Source organism: Euprymna scolopes, chromosome 9 (genome assembly GCF_053919585.1).
Source record: "Euprymna scolopes isolate OS-2025 chromosome 9, ASM5391958v1, whole genome shotgun sequence".
Classification (NCBI taxonomy): domain Eukaryota; kingdom Metazoa; phylum Mollusca; class Cephalopoda; order Sepiida; family Sepiolidae; genus Euprymna; species Euprymna scolopes.
This window is the reverse complement of record NC_136490.1, coordinates 30659576-30680471: the sequence shown is the minus strand read 5'-3', so window position 1 is coordinate 30680471 and position 20896 is coordinate 30659576. Positions and strand designations below refer to the sequence as shown.

Genomic DNA, 20896 nt, shown 5'->3' with positions numbered 1-20896 from the left:
TTAATGTTCGTAATATTTCATCACTTTCTATCCTCCTTTTTAATAAATAGGATCTCCCGATCATCAAAGACGCAATATAAAAAGAAAGGAAAATTAATAAAAATAAAAAAAATGAGCGGAATTTTTTTCTCCAAAATATAATGAATATTGTCACAGACATAACAAATAAGACATTTGTACTTAATACAATTGAATAAATATATGTATATATAGATACATATGTATGTACTCATTGATTTGTAAATCACCACTTGTTTTCGTCTTCTCTCATCAACACCGACTATATCTCATTCCTCGCATTGTGATAGCCTTCTAAATCTCTACTACATACCTATCCCACACAACGCTTCAAGCAAACTACATATTAAAAAAAATGATGTCACTTTTGGGCCATACGTGAAACTAAAATATACCTTTTTGGTCTTCTGGCTAGGATCCAAGGGTAGTATCTGTTTTGTCTAAAGATGTTATAATGATATTGTGGATTTTCCGTTCATGCCGGGCGTCCATACAATGGAAATATGTCACAGACTCCTATAATGATATTGGAGATAAGCTGTAATAATCAGATATATTATGACACTATATTAACCAGATTACTTAAATAAATACTTTTGCAGTTTTAACAAAAGGGCTACAATAATATCGCCAGATCTCCATTCACACTGAATGTTTACAGAATATGCAGCAGCGATATATTACCTATGAGAGATGCCACTGTGGAATTTCCACAGATCCCACTAGCCCAAGTAATCCAAATAAACGTTTCCTTATAAAAAAATCAGATTTTGTCCCTCTCATTCATCGTTTTCTGTCCTCTCTTCTTTATCATTCTACAATTCATCCATTTCATTAACTTTGATCCTCGAGTGCCTTTTGGTCTTAATAAGTGACTGATCAGTCAAAAATTTACTTCTAGTCTCTCCTTTTCAGACAAGCTCTGTAACAGAATCTCTAATAGGTCCCGCTCTATCAACCAAGCTCCAACCCCTACCCCATTAATGCAATGTTGCATCTCTGTAACTGTTTTACAAGTACTTTAATGGATTGTCGCACTAACGAGCTCATAGAACTTGTATTTCCTAAACTGACTATCATCAAAATCACATCTCTTTAATGTAGGGGTCCTTAGATGCTGGGAAGCTTTCTACTCTAATAGTTTATTGCTATGAACTGCTAGACTTTGGAATCCCCTCTCTTTTTCCTGCTTTCCTAACAAGGAGAAATTTAAATGTAATGCAAACATATATCTTACTTCTCAACTCCCTACATAGTGCCCCTGTAGGCATTGTTCCAAATAGTATCTGCTTACGTACAAGTGGCAATGTGCCTTGGTATGAGTAAACAAAAAGTTTTTTTTTAAAAAATGGTCTGCGCTCTTAAAGCACTCTTGTTAGTAATGATTAATAATCAAAATTAGTATATTTTTTCTAAAAGTATTGGATATTTTCTTCTGTTTGAGGTTCATTTCTCCAATTCCATATATACGAGGTACTTTAAATAAGTTTCCAGACTTTTTTGTACTGACCAATTTTCATGATTTCAGGTTCAAATGGACAGCTATAGCAGGAATTGGAATACACTCTACTAAAGCCTGATTGTCATAGCTGGCGAATTTCAAAAATGCAATCGGGATGTGAGAACACTTTAGGAGAACGATATGCAATAAAATTCTGTTTTAAACTTGGAAAAAACGTTAAAAAAACGTATGGAATACTTCAGCCTGCTTTTAGACCATCTTGCATGAATCGAACATCAGTTTTTGAGTGGCATAAGAGATTCAAGGAAGGCAGGGAGTCTGTGAGGGATGATGAGAGATGTGACAGGAGTAAGGAAGTTAGTATACTAGAGTTGATCGGCGAGATAAAGATTTTCATGGATAAGGACCGTCGTATGTCTAAAGAGACAATAAGTGAACAGTTTGATGTCAGTGTGGGAACTGTACACACAGTTATTCACAAGGAACTGAAGATGCGGAAGATTTGTGCAAATGCACCAGTCCACAACTTGTTACAGACTATTTGATCAAGATGGGCATCAAGACAGTTCTTCCGCCTCCTTATAGTCCAGACCTTGCCACCTGTGATTTTTTGGCTATTCCCTAAGCTCAAGGAAAATCTTAGAGGCTTTCATTATGAGACAATTGAGGAGATGAAAGAAGCTGTGATGAGGGTTATTAACATGCTCACACAAGAGGACTTCCATAGGGCCTTCCAGAATTGTTAGAACGGTACAACAAGGGCACTGCAGCCGGAGAAGATTACTTACAAAAGAGACTAGAGTTTCATGTGTGTACTATAAATAAAATGCCTATGCGGAAAAAGTCTGGAAACTTATTGAAGACACTTGTATTTCTTGAATCACTGATTGACTGAGCATAATTTGTTCAAATATGCGAACAAACAAATTCTGTTTCTCATCGCTTGTAATTGCTTTTCAAATTAATTATCCCCGCTTGCACTAAGTTCTCATCAACACAAAACACATATAATGCATCAGAGATCGTACCCCCTTCCTCTCCCTCTCTTTTTCCCCCACCTCTTTTTTATGCCATTCCTGTCCATTGTAATAAGATATCATACTGTTTATCTTAAATAATAATGACGTCACCAATAGTGGATAAATGTGAAGATGAGACGAGACCCAAGATGAGGAACAAGATCTTTTCTTTTTTTTTAAAATCTATTTGTTGATCCCCTCCTTGGCCCTTTCACGGTGTTTGGGGAGCAAATATAATGACAAAACAAATCAGATAATGAGATATTCATAAATTTTTAGACCTGAAACAAAGATTCCGATAAATAGGCACATTTATGTCAAGAGATTTATTTTTCGCTGGCTGAGGATTGTAGGGACGGAGGAGTGTGTAGCTTTCAGAATTAAAATAAAACTAGAAATAATAATAAAAACTAAAACAAATGTTTGTTTTGGCAGTGCAAATATTCGGGAAGGAAAACGATGTGAATTTTTAATCGTCCATCAGCATCTCTTGCCGATCGGCCATTTTGAAATGGTGCTCTAATAAAATGTTTCAACAACTCTCCTTTTCTTTATTTTTTCCTCTCTCTCTCTCTCTCTCTCTCTCTCTCTCTCTCTCTCTCTCTCTCTCTCTCTCTCGTTTTATTTCTGTTACGGACCTGTCTATTTTTTTCTCTTCCTTTGTCCATATATAACAATTCTCATTCTGTTAATTTGTTGTATGTCACCTGTCTCTCTTTTTCTCTCTCTCTCCCTCCCTCCCTCCCTCTCTAATACTCACCCTTTTCTGGAGCAGTATCTCACACTAACCTCTTTCTCATTTTCTTATGTACCATCTCTCATGTTCTAGATGTTTATCCTCTTCTCACGTCGGGAAGATGTGACACAAGGTTGAAGAAGTGAGATGTGAAAAGCCAGTGCCTTAAAAGAAGAGCACTGACTTGCAAAATATGCCTGGCCAGATTCCTCAGTAGAGGCGCTTCAGGTGATTAGCAATGAATTAACCCTTTCTCAAAGAGTAAGAAGGTAAAGCGTGGGAGGGCAGACCTTAGCCAACAGAGGACAAGCCACCTCAACAATGGTCAACACTATCCAACCATCTCTTATACTCTTCGCTGTTTGTAACAGTGTCTCAAGGCCCTTCTCTTTGTAACATAGTTTTTACTCCTCTCCCCCCTCTCTCTTTCTTCCTCTGTGACAACTTATCATACCTTCTCTCTCTGTCATAATTTCTCACAGTCCTTTCTTTATTAATCTGTAACAATCACTGATACGACTCTCTCTCTCTCTCTCTCTCTCTCTCTCTCTCTCTCTCTCCAACGATACACTTTTTTCATTTTATGTAACAGTTATTAATATTCTCTGTCTTTGTAGCAGTTTTTTTTATACTCTCCCTCCCTCTCCCCCCTCTCTCTCTCTTCCTACCTCTGTAACAGTATGGCATACTCCCCTCTCTCTATGTAATAGTTTCTCACATTCCTCTTTCTTTCTTTATCTGTAACAGCCCTTATTTCTCTTTTTGTCTAACAGTCTCTTACACTTCTATTTTCTCTGTAATAGTTTCTCATATTACTCTTTCCTCTTTTTCCCCAAAATGAATGTCTTTTTTTTCTATCTCTCACTTACAATTTATCCCAATACAACTTATTATACTCCTATATCCATGAGGGCAAATATTTCCCTCTCTGTCTGTAACAGTCTATCTTTTTTCTTTCTGTAAAACTTATCCCGTCTCTCTCCGTAACGCTTTCATTCTCTTTTCTTTTTCTCTTTGTAACAATCTCTTATACCTTCTCCTCCTCCTTCTCCTCTCCTTGTATAATCCCTCGCTTTTTTTTTTCTCTGTAATGATCTCTTCTAATCCTTCTCTCTCTGTTAGAGTCTCTCACCACTTCTCTCTGTAACAATCTCTCATTACCTCTCTATATAAGCCTGTCTCTCACCACCCCTCTCTCACTACCCCTCTCTGTAACAATTTCTTATTACCTCTACCTGTAAAAGCCTATCATATTTCCCCCTTTTTCTCTCTTTCTAAACTTCTTTCTTTGTCATATTCTCACATACGCATCGCATATTTTAATATACCTCACATCCCTCTCTATTATACTCCAAACATACACACACACACCCACGAGAGAGAGAGAGAGAGAGAGAGAGAAAGAGAGAGAGAGACAGACAGACAGACAGAGACAGAGCGAGAGAAATAAACAAAATTGATGATGAAAAATAAAATTAAATAAATTACAATATTTATTCATCCATTAAAAATTCCAACAAGGAATTATAAAAAAGAAAAATCCGTAGCCCGTTGGTTTTCAAAGACAAGCGCTTTTCATCAAAGGTGGAAGGTTAGTCAAAAAAGGCATCACTGCTTAGTATAATTTTGAAATATATAAAATATATATATATATATAAGAACGTTTTTTTGTGGAAACTAAAAGGCATTTTCAACAGAATAACAGATAAAAATCAATCAGCTAACAAATTAGGCAGATGTCACCTGACGAGGACTTTTGGTCCTTACCGACCAGTTGTCTGAAACAGTATGTTCAGTATAGCGACTATGTAATATTTGTCTATATAAATAAAAATATTATAATTATAAATAATTATTTTTTATACCTATAGACATTAGTGTTTAATACTTACACAATCATCAGCACAGGAGATGACGATCAACGCTGGTCGAAGGATTTGAACTCCATTATGAAGCCACTTGTGACTCTATCAGCAAGGAACATAGCCCAGGGCCACCGTTCACCCTTACGTAATTAAAGAAAGTTATAACATTAATGAAACTTAACGTTTTTAATACAGATGATCTTAGAGTTATCAAATAACAGGTCATGATCTTGCACAGGTCAGCTGACCGACTTTCCCAGACAGTGCTCAACTTTAACAATTTTATTTCTTAAAGGGGTCACAATAATTATATAAATTATAAATATGTATTTTTATACCTATAGAGAGAGAGAGAGAGAGAGAGAGAGAGAGAGAGAGAGAGAGAGTGTGTGTGTGTGTGTGTGTGTGTGTGTGTGTGTGTGTAAGAAAGAGAGAGGGAGAAGCAGGGAGGGTCATGTATAAAAGATATGTGTTTGAATTTATAACCACCTGAGCCTAACATTTAGGAGATTCATACCTCACATAAAAACCTTTCTTAAAACTGAAGGAGGTTTTAAGAATAAAATTATAAAACAGTGCATTTATTCAAATTCTCAAAAATGTTGTTTTTTTTTCAGTAAAAAAAGACATTAATATCTATTTTTAAAGGTCATTTTTGTGTATGTATAAATCTGTCCACGAATACGTTATGTAAACTGTACACACCCATATATACTCGTGTATATATATAGGCGTGTAGAAAAGATATGTGTCTGACTTTATTTGCTTTTATATACAAACACATACCTGTATGCCTGTGTGTGTGTGTGTGTGTATATATATATATATATATATATATATATATATATATATATATATATATATATCGATTTTCATGTACATGCATAAAAGCACATATTTACATTTCCACTTCGCATGCATACATATACGCAATTATATTCCCATGTAAATATATAAAATATATAAAATTACTGTGTCAGTCGGGTTAAAAAAAATAAAAATGAAGATCCCTTCCCACTTTCTCCCTCCCCCCTTCCCCCTAAAAAAACCGAAAATAAATATACATATAGGTAATCGATATCTAATTAATAAACTACAACTTGAGGCAAGGTGGGTGTTGCAGATCTTTCCATGTTTATTCATGTTTAAAATGCTTTGCAGATAGTTTAAGTAAATACTGCAAGTTTCACTCGAGCGGCCAATGATTCTTGTTTGTTAATTGAATATTGATTACCCATAAGCATCGATCAGTTGTACGCCTGACTTTTCCATAACACTTGCACATTTTGGACTCTTCTGAAAGCTTTTAGCGATTGGTCGACTGTAACAATCTAGTTTGATTCACCATTTATCATCCAATTTTACTTCAATGACATGCGCACTCACCGGTTTTGAACCTGACTTCCTGGTAACTTCTAGTGTTATGACAATTAATGGGAATCAAGAACATAAAAAAAAAGCATAATTTCTGGGGTTATCTGAAGTGGAAAAAAATTGGAGCTTATTTTACGAGGCTAAAAACAATTCTCTTAATTGTTTTTATTTGTTTATTTTTGTTTAAAAGTTAATTTTCCATTACTCATATTAATGATAAGTGTTAAATATTTATTGAGTTTAAACTACTAGTAAAACTAAAATCCATAGATTATCCTCCCCTTTACGTTTGCAAAAATATATGCACACATTACATAGATTTGCAAAATATATCCACATATTACATAGATTTGCAAAATATATGCACATATTACATAGATTTGCAAAAATATATACACATATTACATAGATTTGCAAAAATATATACACATATTACATGTATTTGCAAAAATATATGCACATATTACATAGATTTTCAAAATATATATGCACATATTACATAAATTTGCAAAATATATATGCACATATTACATAGATTTGCAAAATATATATGCACATATTACATAGATTTTCAAAATATATATGCACATATTACATAAATTTGCAAAATATATATGCACATATTACCTAGATTTGCAAAATATATATGCACATATTACATAGATTTTCAAAATATATATGCACATATTACATAGATTTGCAAATATTTATGCATGTATTACATGTATTTGCAAAAATATATGTACATAATTACAAAGATTTGCAAAATATATATGCACATATTATATAGATTTGCAAAATATATGTATGCACATATTACATAGATTTTCAAAATATATATGCACATATTTCATAGATTTTCAAAATATATATGCACATATTTCATAGATTTGCAAACATATATGCACATATTACATAGAATGTTGTGGTAATCCGCCATGCCTGCCTTCTCCACTATCTATATTTAGAAATTTAAAAAGAATTGGAATCGGTAATTATTGAAATCGTCCCATCACTAGTTGCCTCTCTATCAATTATAATCTCTAGACTAAGTGGAAACGGTTTATCCCTACCTATGAACCGTCAAATTAAAGTCAAGTGTTTTGTAAAGTGGGATTTTAAAATATGTTTTAAATTGGTGCTTATATATAATTGGGCACAAGTAAAAAATCGCAGTCATTTCTTTTTTTTTGCATGGTGCAGAACTCAAATTTATATATGTTAAGGCCTAAAACTGCACCGTTTGTTCATTTGCACCAGGATTTGACGTCCGTGGAGACTTTTGGGGCTAAATGAGGGGGGGGGGGGGCAAATGCTGAACTTAGTCATTTTTTATGCCTCGTTCACTGTGCACTCATGGGGGACCATGCATGCTTCACTTGTTTTTGTGTAAAATTAATCAAAATAAGTAGCCTTATCATTCTAAAAGGCAATTGCTAAATCAAAGCAGTAGGTTGTGCTTATATTGTGCGCCCTAAAAACCCTTTAAAATATTCCAAAGGATCTAAAATTTGGGGGATTATCTATTTATTGATATGTAGTAGTTATTATTAAAATTCCACAAAAATTTGTGGTATCAGAATTTTCATGGAGGGCTTTCACCCTTTTATTACCCCTTTGTAGAAAACTAAATTAAACTAAATATAGCCTTCATTTGGACCCCATGTGCGTGCTTAGCATGATGATTACTTAATTAGTTTAGCAGTGAATCCTGTACATACAGAAATATAATCATATACACATACCTAACTTACTTGTAAAATAAATGTCTTCATAACTTACTATGAATATGTAGCGTCGATGTTTACACATCGATGTAAAAAATCAAAATACATAAACGCGTTTGTACGCATATCGTCTGCGCATGCACTATCCTTTTTTTTCTGTTTACTCATGTTCACCTCTTACAAAGCATATCGCCACTTGCAAATTAGGGGCTACTATTTGGAGCCATGTCTAGGAAAGATTAACAAGATATTTGTTTATGTTACATTTAAACTTCTGCATATCAGTACAGCCAGGCAAGCAGGCAGCAGGAAGGGAATTCCAAAGTCTAGCTGTTCGAGGGAAGAAACTATTAGAATAGAATTTAGCATTTAGGGATATCAACAAGTGAAGGGATGAAATCTTATTGCTAAGCAGGTTTGTCGGAGATATGTACATCGAGGGGGTACAAGTGAAACAAGTTCATCAGAACACATTCCATTAAAATATTTGTAAAACAGGCACAGTGATGCAACATTGCAGTGATGAGACAGGGGCTGAGGCTTAGTTGATAAAGTGGGACCAATTAGACTGACAACTTTTTTTGGACCCTATCTAAGAGGGAGAGACTAGTGGTAGATGCACCAGCCCAGATGTGGCAACAATACTCCATGCATGGGCAAATGGTGGCCTTGTAAAGGTACGTGATACTCAGGTGTGAGTAGTCTTCTAGCTCGATAGAGGGAACCCACTTTCTTTGCAGCAGCCTTTGTAATGTAATGCCTCTATGTATTTGTTCCAGTTCATATTGCCCGCAAATGTTAGGCTGAGGAGTTTGAAGGTAGAATTTTCAGGTAGGGTGCTATTTGTCATGGATATAGGGGGTTGGAGAGGCGTCTTGTAATTGTTAAAGGAGAGCAACTTAGTTTACGAGCATTAAATGTTACCATCCATTTGCGGCCCCATTCCACTATAGTTTGGAGGTCATTTTCTAACGATTTTGCCATTGTCTTAGATTTATGTACATCTGTTCTTCCCTCATGCATATTATAGAGCATTGTATCATCAGCAAATATGCCATCTCAGACACAATATTATCAGGGAGGTCGTTTATGAATATCAGGAATAATAATTGTCCAAGGATCGACCCCTGAGGCACTCCTAAATAAAAACAAAATTATATTTTGGACCAATCAGAAACGTTTCTGAATTTATTTGAAATAAGTTTTGTGGGAGCCCTCTAAACCATTTAAAAGGGCCAGATTTTCTTTCAGTAAACCAGTGGAGCCTAGTTAACCCGAGTCTACGGATAGGTGTTGTTGGCCCTTACCTCGGCAACACTTCTCGCCACTCATATGCATACGAACATTAACAAACACACAGGCACACAATTCATCAACTTATTTTATGTTTTCCTATTACTTTATGTCACCATTCGGCTGTGCATGAAGTATTGTTACCACATGTGGATTAATGCACAAACCAAATACCCCCCCTTCGAATTTTTAATCTAATAGTTAATGCACTGTCTGCCAAGCTCCAATCCCTGTCGCATCATCGTGCTTATTTTGCAAGTATTTTTACAGAATGTGCTCCTGTGAACTTACTTCATTATTAACCCTCCCCTGCCTCAATGCAAAAATCACACCCTTCTCTGTAAAGATCCCTAGATGACAGAAGATTATCTACTCTAATAGCTTCTTTTCTTTGTCTTTGGAATTCTCTTCCTGCTTTCTGTTTCCCCGACTGTACCAACGTGCAAAAATTTAAATGTAATGTGAACAGACATCTTGCTACCTAACTCCAATACCGCAGTAGACTCTTACAATTCAGTCGCCATATGCCTTATTTGAAGTGAACAAAAAATTAAAAAACAAAAAGAAAAAGAAACAGAATAAACAAAACAATCTCCATTGTGTCTGAAAAAAAAAAATCATATCGAGGTGAGTAAAATCTTCGTGCACTTAAGTAGTAAAAATAATCTAACCTACTTTAAATTGGAATTATTGAATTATACATCTGTGCTCTAGATCTTTTAAAACACCTGGCGCAATGTGTGATTTTCTCATGAAAATCTATTTTAATGTCTTTTTACAAAAAAACAAAAAAACAAAAAAAACATGAACAATATATATATATATATATATATATATATATATATATATATATATATATATATATATATATATATGATTTTCTAAAAATCATCATTTTAGCCACACGAGTGTCTCAGCCTTTTGCAAATAGGGTGGAACTTCCGATCAATAACCCAACCTCTAGAAATTAAAAAAAAAAAAAAAATGTTTTCTTCGGTTTACTATTGATTAGTCGTTACAGATCATGATTATCAGCTAAGAAAAAAGAAAAATATTTTCACTTTCTAGACAATTTTTTTTACCTTAATTGTAAACCGAGCTCTGACTCACAAACCGTCAATAAACAAGTATACGCATTTCTGGTTTTCTCATAGATAAGATCAACGTATGATTAAAAGTTACACAATTTGTGAATATCGGTAGAATTTTGTCATTTTTCTTGGACTTTGAATTTCATTAAAATTAGGACTGAAATCTTTTCCCTAGAAATTCATTAATAAGAACACTAGAGGAATACCCGCCCCAGCACGAGTCAAATGAATTCTCTGAACAGCTTTTCAATACTTTTATCGGTGCTTCTGCATTTACCAACCTGCGATTTCCACAAAATTTGCTCGGGCTCGTTCGGCAGCTGAAAAAATAACTGATGAAAAAATTTGTCCGAGCGTTCCTCAATGTTTAACAAATGCGCTGTCTGTTTTTAGCTAATATGAATCGATGAAAGCTACTTTTTTATAAATTGAAAGAAAGAAAAAATAATTTTAATCCCGCAAGTTAGGGTAAATACATGTTTGTAATTTTATTTATTGTTTCTATGTTTACTGTTTACCATTATAATTATCTCTCAAAGTGTTTCAACGTCTCATGATCAGCTGGTTCCGGTTATTCCCGTCAGTGGCCGAGCACACCCGAGAAACGTCATGGAAACTGCGGGTCAGTAAATGTAGAAGAACCCTTTTATCTCTGCGCTACAAAGATTAAAATCAGATTTATAACCTTATGTCTAGAATCCTTATTCCAATTTTGATCCAAATCCATTACATGATTTTCATTTTATATAATGTCTAAAATTTAAGGGGCCTTTCGGAGATATTGAAATTGAAGGAATCTTGCGTAATTAATGTTCAATAACATCCCTAAAGTGACAGTGCTGAACTGAAGTAGCTGACTTTTCAAAGTGTACATTGTGCCTATATTATGTGCCGTAAAAACCCTTTAAAATATCCCAAAAGAGCTAAAATTTTGGGAATATTTATTAATTAATATCTGGTAGTTATTGTTAAAATTCCACAAAAATTGGTGAAATTGTGGCGCAATGGATAGAGGCATTGGGTCTCTACAGTTCCAGGTGAGCTTTGTCTGAAGATAGCAGTTTCAATCCTACCTAAAGCAGGCCAGAGGATTAGTTGGCCAAAATGTGGTGAGACAACAACAACTATGGAAAGCAGTAGTTTCTGAAGATACAATTACAAGACTCAACATGCCTATCCTGTTGCAGTTAACCACCAGAAGAAGGCCAGAGGATGAGTTAGCCGAAACGTGAAAAACAACAACAACGATGAAAATGAATAAACAAATTATGAAGCCTCATCTCAAAGGATTACAAATGAATAAAATAATATTCAAAATTGGTGGTACCAGAATTTTCATGAAGGGCTTCAGCCCTCTTATTACTCTTTTGCAGAAAACTAAATTAAACTAAATATAGCCTACATTTTGACCCCATGTGCCTAGCATAATGATTGCTTTATTAGTTTAGCAGTGCATCTTGTGCATGCAGAAATATAATCATATACACATACCTAACTTATAACCTTATATATATATATATATATATATATATATATATATATATATATATATATATTGTAGCCAGGTCATGTCATATGCTACTAGTACCATGTAACCCAGTACTACCTGCCTCATGGTCGGGTCACCGGCGACTAAACTAATTCCCCCACCAGACTTGTTTGGTGAGGAGGGTGGCTAGTCTCCCTGAAGGATTAAAAACAAGACCTTCCAAAGGGTGAATGAACCCTTTTTTGGGGTCAACGGCCAACTAGCACCGTGTGTGTATGTATGTATGTATGTGTTGGGGTGGAGAGGGCTCCCAGGAGCCGTGGTGAAGGCAACCTTTCTAGGAGAAGCAAATCTCTGATTTAAAAAAAAACATAAAGTGGGAGACCAGTACCCGCATTAAGCTGGTCTGCAGTTTAACTTGTTGTTGGCTATCTTGCTCTTGCTTGTTGCTGGATCTCAATATTTTGAACCGAGAGAGACTTAGTTGTCGTATAAAGCTAAGACTCTGTAACACCATCTGTGTATAGATACTCCTTCAGGCATTTTTCTATAAAAATGGTCCTGTGGCGATGGAAGTCATTTTTGGGCCCATGGGCTAAGTGTCTGAGGGAGTGGCACTCGTCTGACAAGACGTTGCAATCATATATATATATATATATATATATATATATATATATATATATATATATATATATATATATTCTAATAGCAACATTTTAAAATAATGAAAAATAAATAAACCATAATTGAATGTTAAAAAAAATAAATAAATAATACATATTATTTATTTAGACGTATTATTTTTTATTTATTTATTTTTTTAACATTCTATACGGTTCATTTATTTCTCAATAATTTGTGGTTTTATTAATTACAATAAAGAAATTAATTAGAATTAATAAAAAGAAAATGTTTTCCTCTTCACGACAATAATAAATATCTCTACTAAGAACCATTAATTTACGTTCCGGGCGGTAATATTTAAGAAAGTGACACGTTGTTAGATGACACCGTGCTAATTATCTCCCTTGTTGGCGGCGATTTCAAATTGTTTGTTTCGTAGTGTTTTAGGGTATAATGAACCAAAAGCAGACATTATCATCTATTGAAGTTCCAAAAATATATGAAGACAGTCTGAATAAAACAGAAATTAACGAAGAGCAAACTTCACAACCACAAGAAGAAAAAATGCGCCCGTGTCAAGCGGCGGTCGGCTTACCCCAAACAAACGTCGGATTGTTTACATCTAATAACGACGACTGCTTTTCTCAAATACACGCCAATTTGAACAAGTTATATAATGAGCGAGCTGACAATTTATCGGCTATGGAGGCGTATGAAACATTCGAGAGATTCGTGCGACCACATGGAATGCTTTTTGTTGATTTCTTGATCGAATTTGAAGAATTAAAGAAACGGGTCGAGTCTCAAGGGATAATTCTTCCGCAGACCGTTCTCGCCTTTCGAATGTTAAGATCCGCCAACCTGTCGAAAGAAAAGGTAAAATACGTGAAAGAGAAAATCCCAGAGGCGACCGAGGCTGCCATGTCGACGCTGTTGCGAAAGATAATGAGGCGGCCCCCTGACCAGGTTCCGAAATCTCAGGTCGTTATTCCCGGTGCTAAGGAAAGTGACGAAAGAAATCAGAGTACAACAGAAAAAAATGATGAAAGAAAGAAGAAATCGCGTACCGTTTCTTTCAGCGAGAAAGAAAAGGAAGAGAAGAATAGTTCGGTAAGTTGAACAACCGCTGAACGATTTCAAGAAGAAACAGCTTTGGCATTGCAGTATAATTTACAGTTGAGAAAACTGGCCAAGATCAAAGTGTAGTATCTGTTCAGATGCTGCTGCTGCAGTGCGCTGCCGCTACACTTCCATTTCTTGTTCTCTTTCGGTGGAGAGTCCTTCACGACTGAGAGAATTTTTTTATTTTTGTACCTTTTCTCCACGTTAAAAAACGACCCTGGTGTCTAACTCTGTCCCGTGGAGAGGCATAGTAAATAGGTACATCAAATAACTTTGGTGCTTGTACAAAAATAGGGGAGGGGGCGACTGACAAAACAAGGGACATAAATTGTGAAACAAGGGAGATATTATATTTTTTAATTAAATTGTTAGATGAAGAAAGGGTGCTAATGCAGATAGTGATCCGCGCTATTTTTTAAAAATCATATTTCCACGTTTAATTAAAGTTTTATGATATGTTTTTTTTTATTTTATTCAATTAACTCCCTGTGTTAAGAATGGCTTTTTAAATAATAACGTTATTATTTCAGCACGGATCACTCTGCATGAGTACCGATGAAAATACGGAATAGTTTTTAAAAAAATCCTCCCCTCCCATGTTAAGAACGGCTTTCGAAATGTTATTTCAGCACGGCGCCGTGGCACAATAAGTTAAAGCAGAAACAGTAATTAAATTAAATTAAAACTTAAATAATTTCCAGTTCTGTTTTCTTAAATTTATATAAAAAAAATATAAAATTTTTAATAATAGAAAAAGTAATTTAATTAAATAACGAACAATAAGGAAAAATTGAAAATAATCTAAAATACGCTTTCCAAAATAAGTGATCCGAGTTATGTCCCCTGGTTCTGCAATCTTAGTTTTAAAAATTGATATGTCGCTTTTGTATAAATACCATAACCTTTACAAAATGCAAGGAAATGAAAATTTAGTAGTTGTGCAGTTTACGGGCCGTACTATCTTTTAGATAGGATTTTCTAATTAAATTCAATATTTTGAGGGTTTTTTGTTCATTGAATTGTTAGGTGAAAGTACAGAATAGTTAGCTTTTCCAATCCGACATAGCCGAAATACGATATACAGTTTAACTTGGATATAAAAGACTTCTCCGGTCCCTGTAGCTCTCTTATATCCGGGTCACACTGTACATTAACACGGGCTCGAATTTGGGACCGGAAAAAAAAAATCTCTTATGTCCGTTTTTCTTATATTTGGATCTCTTATATCCGGGTTACACTGTACTTATGCTATCAAGTAATTTTGCTAATCGTCTGTTTTTTTTTTCTTTTGCTAATTATTGCTTAATTGAGTCAAGGTAAACCCGAAAGAACAGAGGAATAATAAAGAAGTAAATAAAATAAATATTAAAAATAAATGTAGTAAATTTTTACTTACCACATTAACAGTACCCTTTAAAATGACAACTTTTAAGGGTTTTCACATTTAAATTTACCACAAAAAAGTAGTGTTCAGAATATTAAATGATGCAAATCCTTTATGTTATCACTAGTGGCCATTGTTGCATTACGTAATATCCAAATAATTACTTATTTGCGGAAAATTTTTACGCGATATTCGTTTTCAGCATACCTGAAAAGTTATTCAAGAGATCATTTTAAAGATGGAAAGCAAAAATTTACCTTCCTGGACAAGTTTTTTCAAGTAATAAACACTTTAAGTTTATTAAATTGTCAGACGGAAGTACAGAAAAGGGTAGACCTGAACGAGACCCCCCCCCCCAATATTTTTTAAGACGTAACTCATTTTAATTTATTTTAAAACGTTTTTTGTCGAAAATTTAATTCCGACCATAGTTGGGCTGGATGGTCTGAGATGGGGCCGGTTTAAAGATTGCAAAATGATCATTATTTTGCAACCCCAACTCGGGAGTCAGTTAACCACTAGTTGAAAAAATATGACGCATTGACTCTCTGGTGAGATGTTGGACTAGCTCTGAAAGGAACCAACGACCCCGCGTTCCGCAGAGGCCCCCGTCCGCAGCATACCTCACACCACACCCAAACTCGGAAAGGTGCATGTACATTGGCAAGCAACGGGTGACAGATAAAGTGCTCACGAAGGTACTGCTAGCAACCTACCTCATCACGTAATGCTTTAGATGCAGTATAAGAAAACTACTAGCAAACAGGGAACACCGCAGAACACGGACGTCGGCATCCCTCAGAACTCTCTCGAATGAAGTGGTGCATACCAAATGATGAACCCCTGGCTCAAGGTATGTTCGATATATATCCAAGGGCCAGCACCTCCCAGCACTCCTCCCAGTAAAAACGTAAAATGGCAGAGTCAAAGACGCCTCAGGGTAGAACTGACCTTCTTGGACCTTCACCCCCTTCTCAGTATTGGCACTTTCCTTATTTTTTTCCACATTTTTGACTTAAAAACAGAAGTAATATCAAGTCATTGCCTTGGTTAAGTTAGTTAGAATGAGAAAAAATAGGAGTTTCATTAGTTCCTTGTCGAACTCCGATATTTGCTCAAAAATCGAAAATTTAACAAGATATAGGTAAAACATTACATTTTCACACGATAAGTGGCACTTTCTGGATGGATTTTTACCAATATTTTGTTTAGTTTTTTATTTTTTTTATTTATTTTTTTTTTATTGAGGCTCGACATGGATGTAATTAATCCACCATTTTTTTGTTTATTAAATTATTAGGTGAAAGTACAGAATAGTTTAAAAGCCCTTTTCCAAATTTTAAGAATAACTTTCTTAATAATAACATTATTATTTCAGCATGGTCCATAAAGTGTGCATGTATCAATTTATTTTTACTGTCCTGCATAGTTTTAAATTTCTGCAACTATTTTTTTTTTTTTTTTCATTATAAAATTTTATTGATATGTCTTTAAATACGGTAAAAATCCAACATGGTCGATCCACATGTTATTAGTGTCTTGTTCCTTTAAAAATAGTTGAAATAATAACTTACCTTACCATTAACCCTAAGTCGGACTGCTCCCTCAGACTTAGGCTGATGCTAGGGTAAGCCTGCTTATTTAAAAATAATTTTTTAATCCTAAAAAGAAAATCGACCTTTTTTTTATTTATTTTTTATTTTTTAATTTACTCTTGTTTGCTGAAGTGCTTACAATCAGTTTCCACACTTTAAACTTACACAGGTCTATAGAAAATTAGATTTTATTGCGTAAAAGTTATTTGTTATATATTTTTGGGAAGGTATTTAAGCAGAATACGGACCGTGCTATATTTTTATAAGATTTTCTGTTCAGAAGTTTAACTAAATTAAAAAAAAAAAAAAGCAAAAATATAGAAAAATCTTGGATTTACATACTTATCACGAGACAAAAGTATCACATTCCAAAACGTCATGTAAATTGATGAAATACTTTTTGATATATAAAATTACTAGCATTTCAGCCCGGCGTTGCCCAGGTGTTTGGATGTGTCTGTTAAGCAAAAAAAAAAGGGGTAGTAAGAAGGCAGGCTCGAACCCGTACCGCGAAGGAGGAAAAGAACGTTCCCAGTTGAAGGTGAAGATATTAATGTTTTTAGCCAATTTTTCGGTATTTATTGTATGAAAGGTCGGACTTTAAAACGATACTGATCTTGGTAAAATCCATCGCTTCTGTCAAAAGTTTTAGACAGACATGCAAACATACATATATACATACATTTATATATTGGTAACTAACAATTTTCGACCCAAACCGATTTATCTCTGAATACTCTTTATGTCAAATTTCAAATGTTTAGACCAGAAATTGTCTGAGTAATTTGGTAGAGACTGCAGAGGTCAATTTTTATTTTAACTTTGACTCCTATTATGACCCCTTAACATTTATTGTTTGGGGCTCAAATCAAGTTATTAAGTTAGATCCATGTCCATGGAACTTAGATCTAAAATTTCAAATGTTTAGACCCATAATTGTCAGAGGAGTTTGGTAGAGTTCTCAAAAGGTAAATCGTTGAACTTTGACCCCTTAACAGCCACATTTCTGGCCGAAAACGGATTGCAAAGATTTTCCGAAATCTCAGTACCCTGTATATCAAATCTCGAGCCTGTAGACTTAAAATTGACAGAGTTATTGCATAGGGAAATGTACACACACACAGACACACGTTCACTTATATAGATATACTAGCATGGGTGCCCGGTGTTGCCCGGGGTTTTGGAGGTGTATGCTGAGCACAAAAAAAAAAATGGTCAATTTTTTTTTAACTTTGACCCCTATTATGACTCCTTAACATTTATTGTTTGGGGTTCAAATTAAGTTAAGTTAGATCCATGTCCAAGGAACTTATATCTAAAATTTCAAGTGTTTAGACCCAAAATTGTCGGAGCAGTTTGGTAGAGTTCTCAAAGGTCAAATCGTTGAACTTTGACCCCTTAACAGCGAAATTTCTGGCTAAAAACCGATCACATAGATTTTACCAAATCTCAGTACCCTGTATATCAAATTTTGAATCTGGAGACTAAAAATTGATAGTTATTGCATAGGGAAATGTACACAGACACACAGACACGTTCACTTTTATAGATATATAGATAGATTTTTTCTTAAAATTTTTTTTTTACAATTTTTAACGATTAATTATATATCGTAGCCAATACAAGGCTGATTTGATCTCTTATTTATGGAGTGATTCTTTAGAGGGCGCTAACCACTTTATTAAGCATGCTGGATCAAGAGATAATACTGTCACTTTCTCATAAAATTTAATTTTTTTTTATTAAAAAAAACTGATCAATTTTACGTGATTTTGGAATATAATATTTTCGTTCTATGATAGATATGTACATCTTGCAGATTTTTCTGTATTTTTGTTTTGTAATTGGGTTGAATTCCGTACTTGAACCAGGTTTTAGTTATAAGTTTTATAGCATCTTTTCTTTATTACATTGTTAACTGAAAGTTCAGAATGATTAGAAAACTCTCTGCTTTATGGTAAAAATACGTTTCTAAATAATAACTTTATTATTTCAGCACGGTCTGTATTCTACATAAATATCATTGTACCATTGTTAACTATACTGCATGAATGCAGAAACTTTTTTGTATTTAGTTGACCCAAGTTCAAGATGGCCGTTATGCAGAATTTTACGCAACAATTTTTTCTTTCTACCTCTACTTTGCTGGCGTTACACAACAACTTTCTTATTTTACTTGATAAATCACAAATACTTTTGATTTTTCTCAAATATATATATATAACTAGGCGTATTTATCTGACGTTGCTCAGGTGCGTAGAGAAGCTAGCCTAGGATGATAGTATCATGAACAAATATGTACTATCCCCCCCTCCCCCAAAAGAGGATAATATTATTATGACAAAGTAATCTATTCTGTACTGCCACCCTAAAGGATGAGCAGGTGGTAATTTCATGAGAGTAGAACTGATACCACTCTACTCCTGTGAATTGGGCATTGAAAAATAGTATATTAGTTCAAATAGTATAGTAAAATGAACTGGGCATTAAAAAATAGCACAATTAATAGAAGTAATAGTGCTGGTGTGGCTTCAGACACATATCAAATCATTTGGTGCTTCTGCGTTTTAGGGCCGGTGATTTCCATGAAGTTACTAGGGTGTGCCTGGCAAATCACGGAAATAACCGGGAATGGTCAGGAGTGCTTTATTACAAAAAAAACACAAATTGTGCCCCCCCCCCCTTCCCCATTTTAAGAATGGCGACGACCACTGAAATTCATTAAGTAGCACATTGGAAAAAAAATATTCTTTTACTATCCATAAAACTACTTGTCAACTATGTCCAATTCTTCCCATCATCTGCCGGGCACACCCGAGTAACTTCATGGAAATCACGGGTTCACAAGTACTAGTTATCAACAATAATAGTATTGGTGCAGCTTCAAATACAATTATCAAATCATTATAAAGAATAAAGTAAGAGTGTAGGTTCTCCATTGGTAATAGATAATCAAATTCACATTTAAAAAAAAAAAAAAAAAGGACTAGAATTAATAAAATCATTTTAGTTGTCTATTAATTTATTAGATATAAATATTCGATTAATCTTCTAATATATAAAATATATACAATATAAAATACAAAAGGCAAAAAAGTCTTTTGGCATTGCGCTGCTCGCGTCTGTTAGATTCCGCAAGAAGTTTGTGCATATTTCCCTGATTGTAATATCTCGCATTCGCAAACGGACATCGTCTCTTTTTTTTTTTTTTTTTTTTTTATCAGTTAAACAAAATTCCCACTGTGCCGTTGTCTCCAGTGTTTGTTTGTCTTTTTCGTATAAATAAAGCAAAACTATTGGAACACAACAGCCTGGCCTTCGGGCCGAGTAGCATCTGTTCTGCAATTGATTCTTTGTCAATGTAGGGGAAACTCTTCATACTGAGACAATTACTATTTATTCAGATACTGCCAGAATGCCCATTTTGGGGGAGCTGGTTTCCCTACTCCCTCTCACATTAAAGTAATTTTCTTTCATGGGAGGTTTAAAAGCAATGCCATTTCTGCAAGTCATCTTTTGTTCTTCATTGACTATGTTAAATTTGAACGTTTTAGACTTCTGGTCGCGTCATGGAGTAGCGGTAAAGCGTCAGATTTTCTTTCAATTTCTTTTCCACCTTTGTGTCACGAGTTCGAGCCTGCCTACTCTCACTTTTTTTTTTCTTTTGCTCAACACACACCTCCAAACACCTGGGCAACGCCGGGCAACCAGGCTAGTAATAAAAAAAAAAAATCTTTTGCCTGAGTTCTGTGTGAAATGTAATCCAACCCGGCACATTAGTTCAAAAGATTTGCTGAAAATACATTTGCCCAACGTAGAGAATAATCATAAGTACAGCGCAATCATGTTGACAGACCGGTTCTTGCCAGATCACCAAAGTTAAGCAACATTGAGCCTGGCCAGTACCAGATGGGTGACCATTTGAAAAGGCTTGGCGCTGTATGTACCTTCTGGGAAGGTTGGGTGTGGGGCCAGCACCCTCACCCTGTAAAAAGAACTCCTCTCTACAAAAATATCTACAAAAAGTTGTAAATGGCCTATGCCCCTCCAGGGGCTCAAGGGCTATGGAATGTAGAGATTATCCTAAGAACAAATCG

The 20896-nt window shown here is 34.7% G+C and overlaps 1 protein-coding gene across 1 annotated transcript in view; it reads left to right on the top strand.

Annotated features, from left to right (window-relative positions):
• Window positions 1-12974: 12974 nt before the first annotated feature.
• Window positions 12975-20896, top strand: part of LOC145284477 (uncharacterized) — a 537192-nt gene continuing 529270 nt past the window's right edge. The window contains exon 1 of the mRNA XM_080133338.1: window positions 12975-13808. Within this exon, the coding sequence (XP_079989464.1) occupies window positions 13152-13808 (657 nt within the window). The 5' untranslated portion in view covers window positions 12975-13151. The remainder of the gene's footprint in view (window positions 13809-20896) is intronic.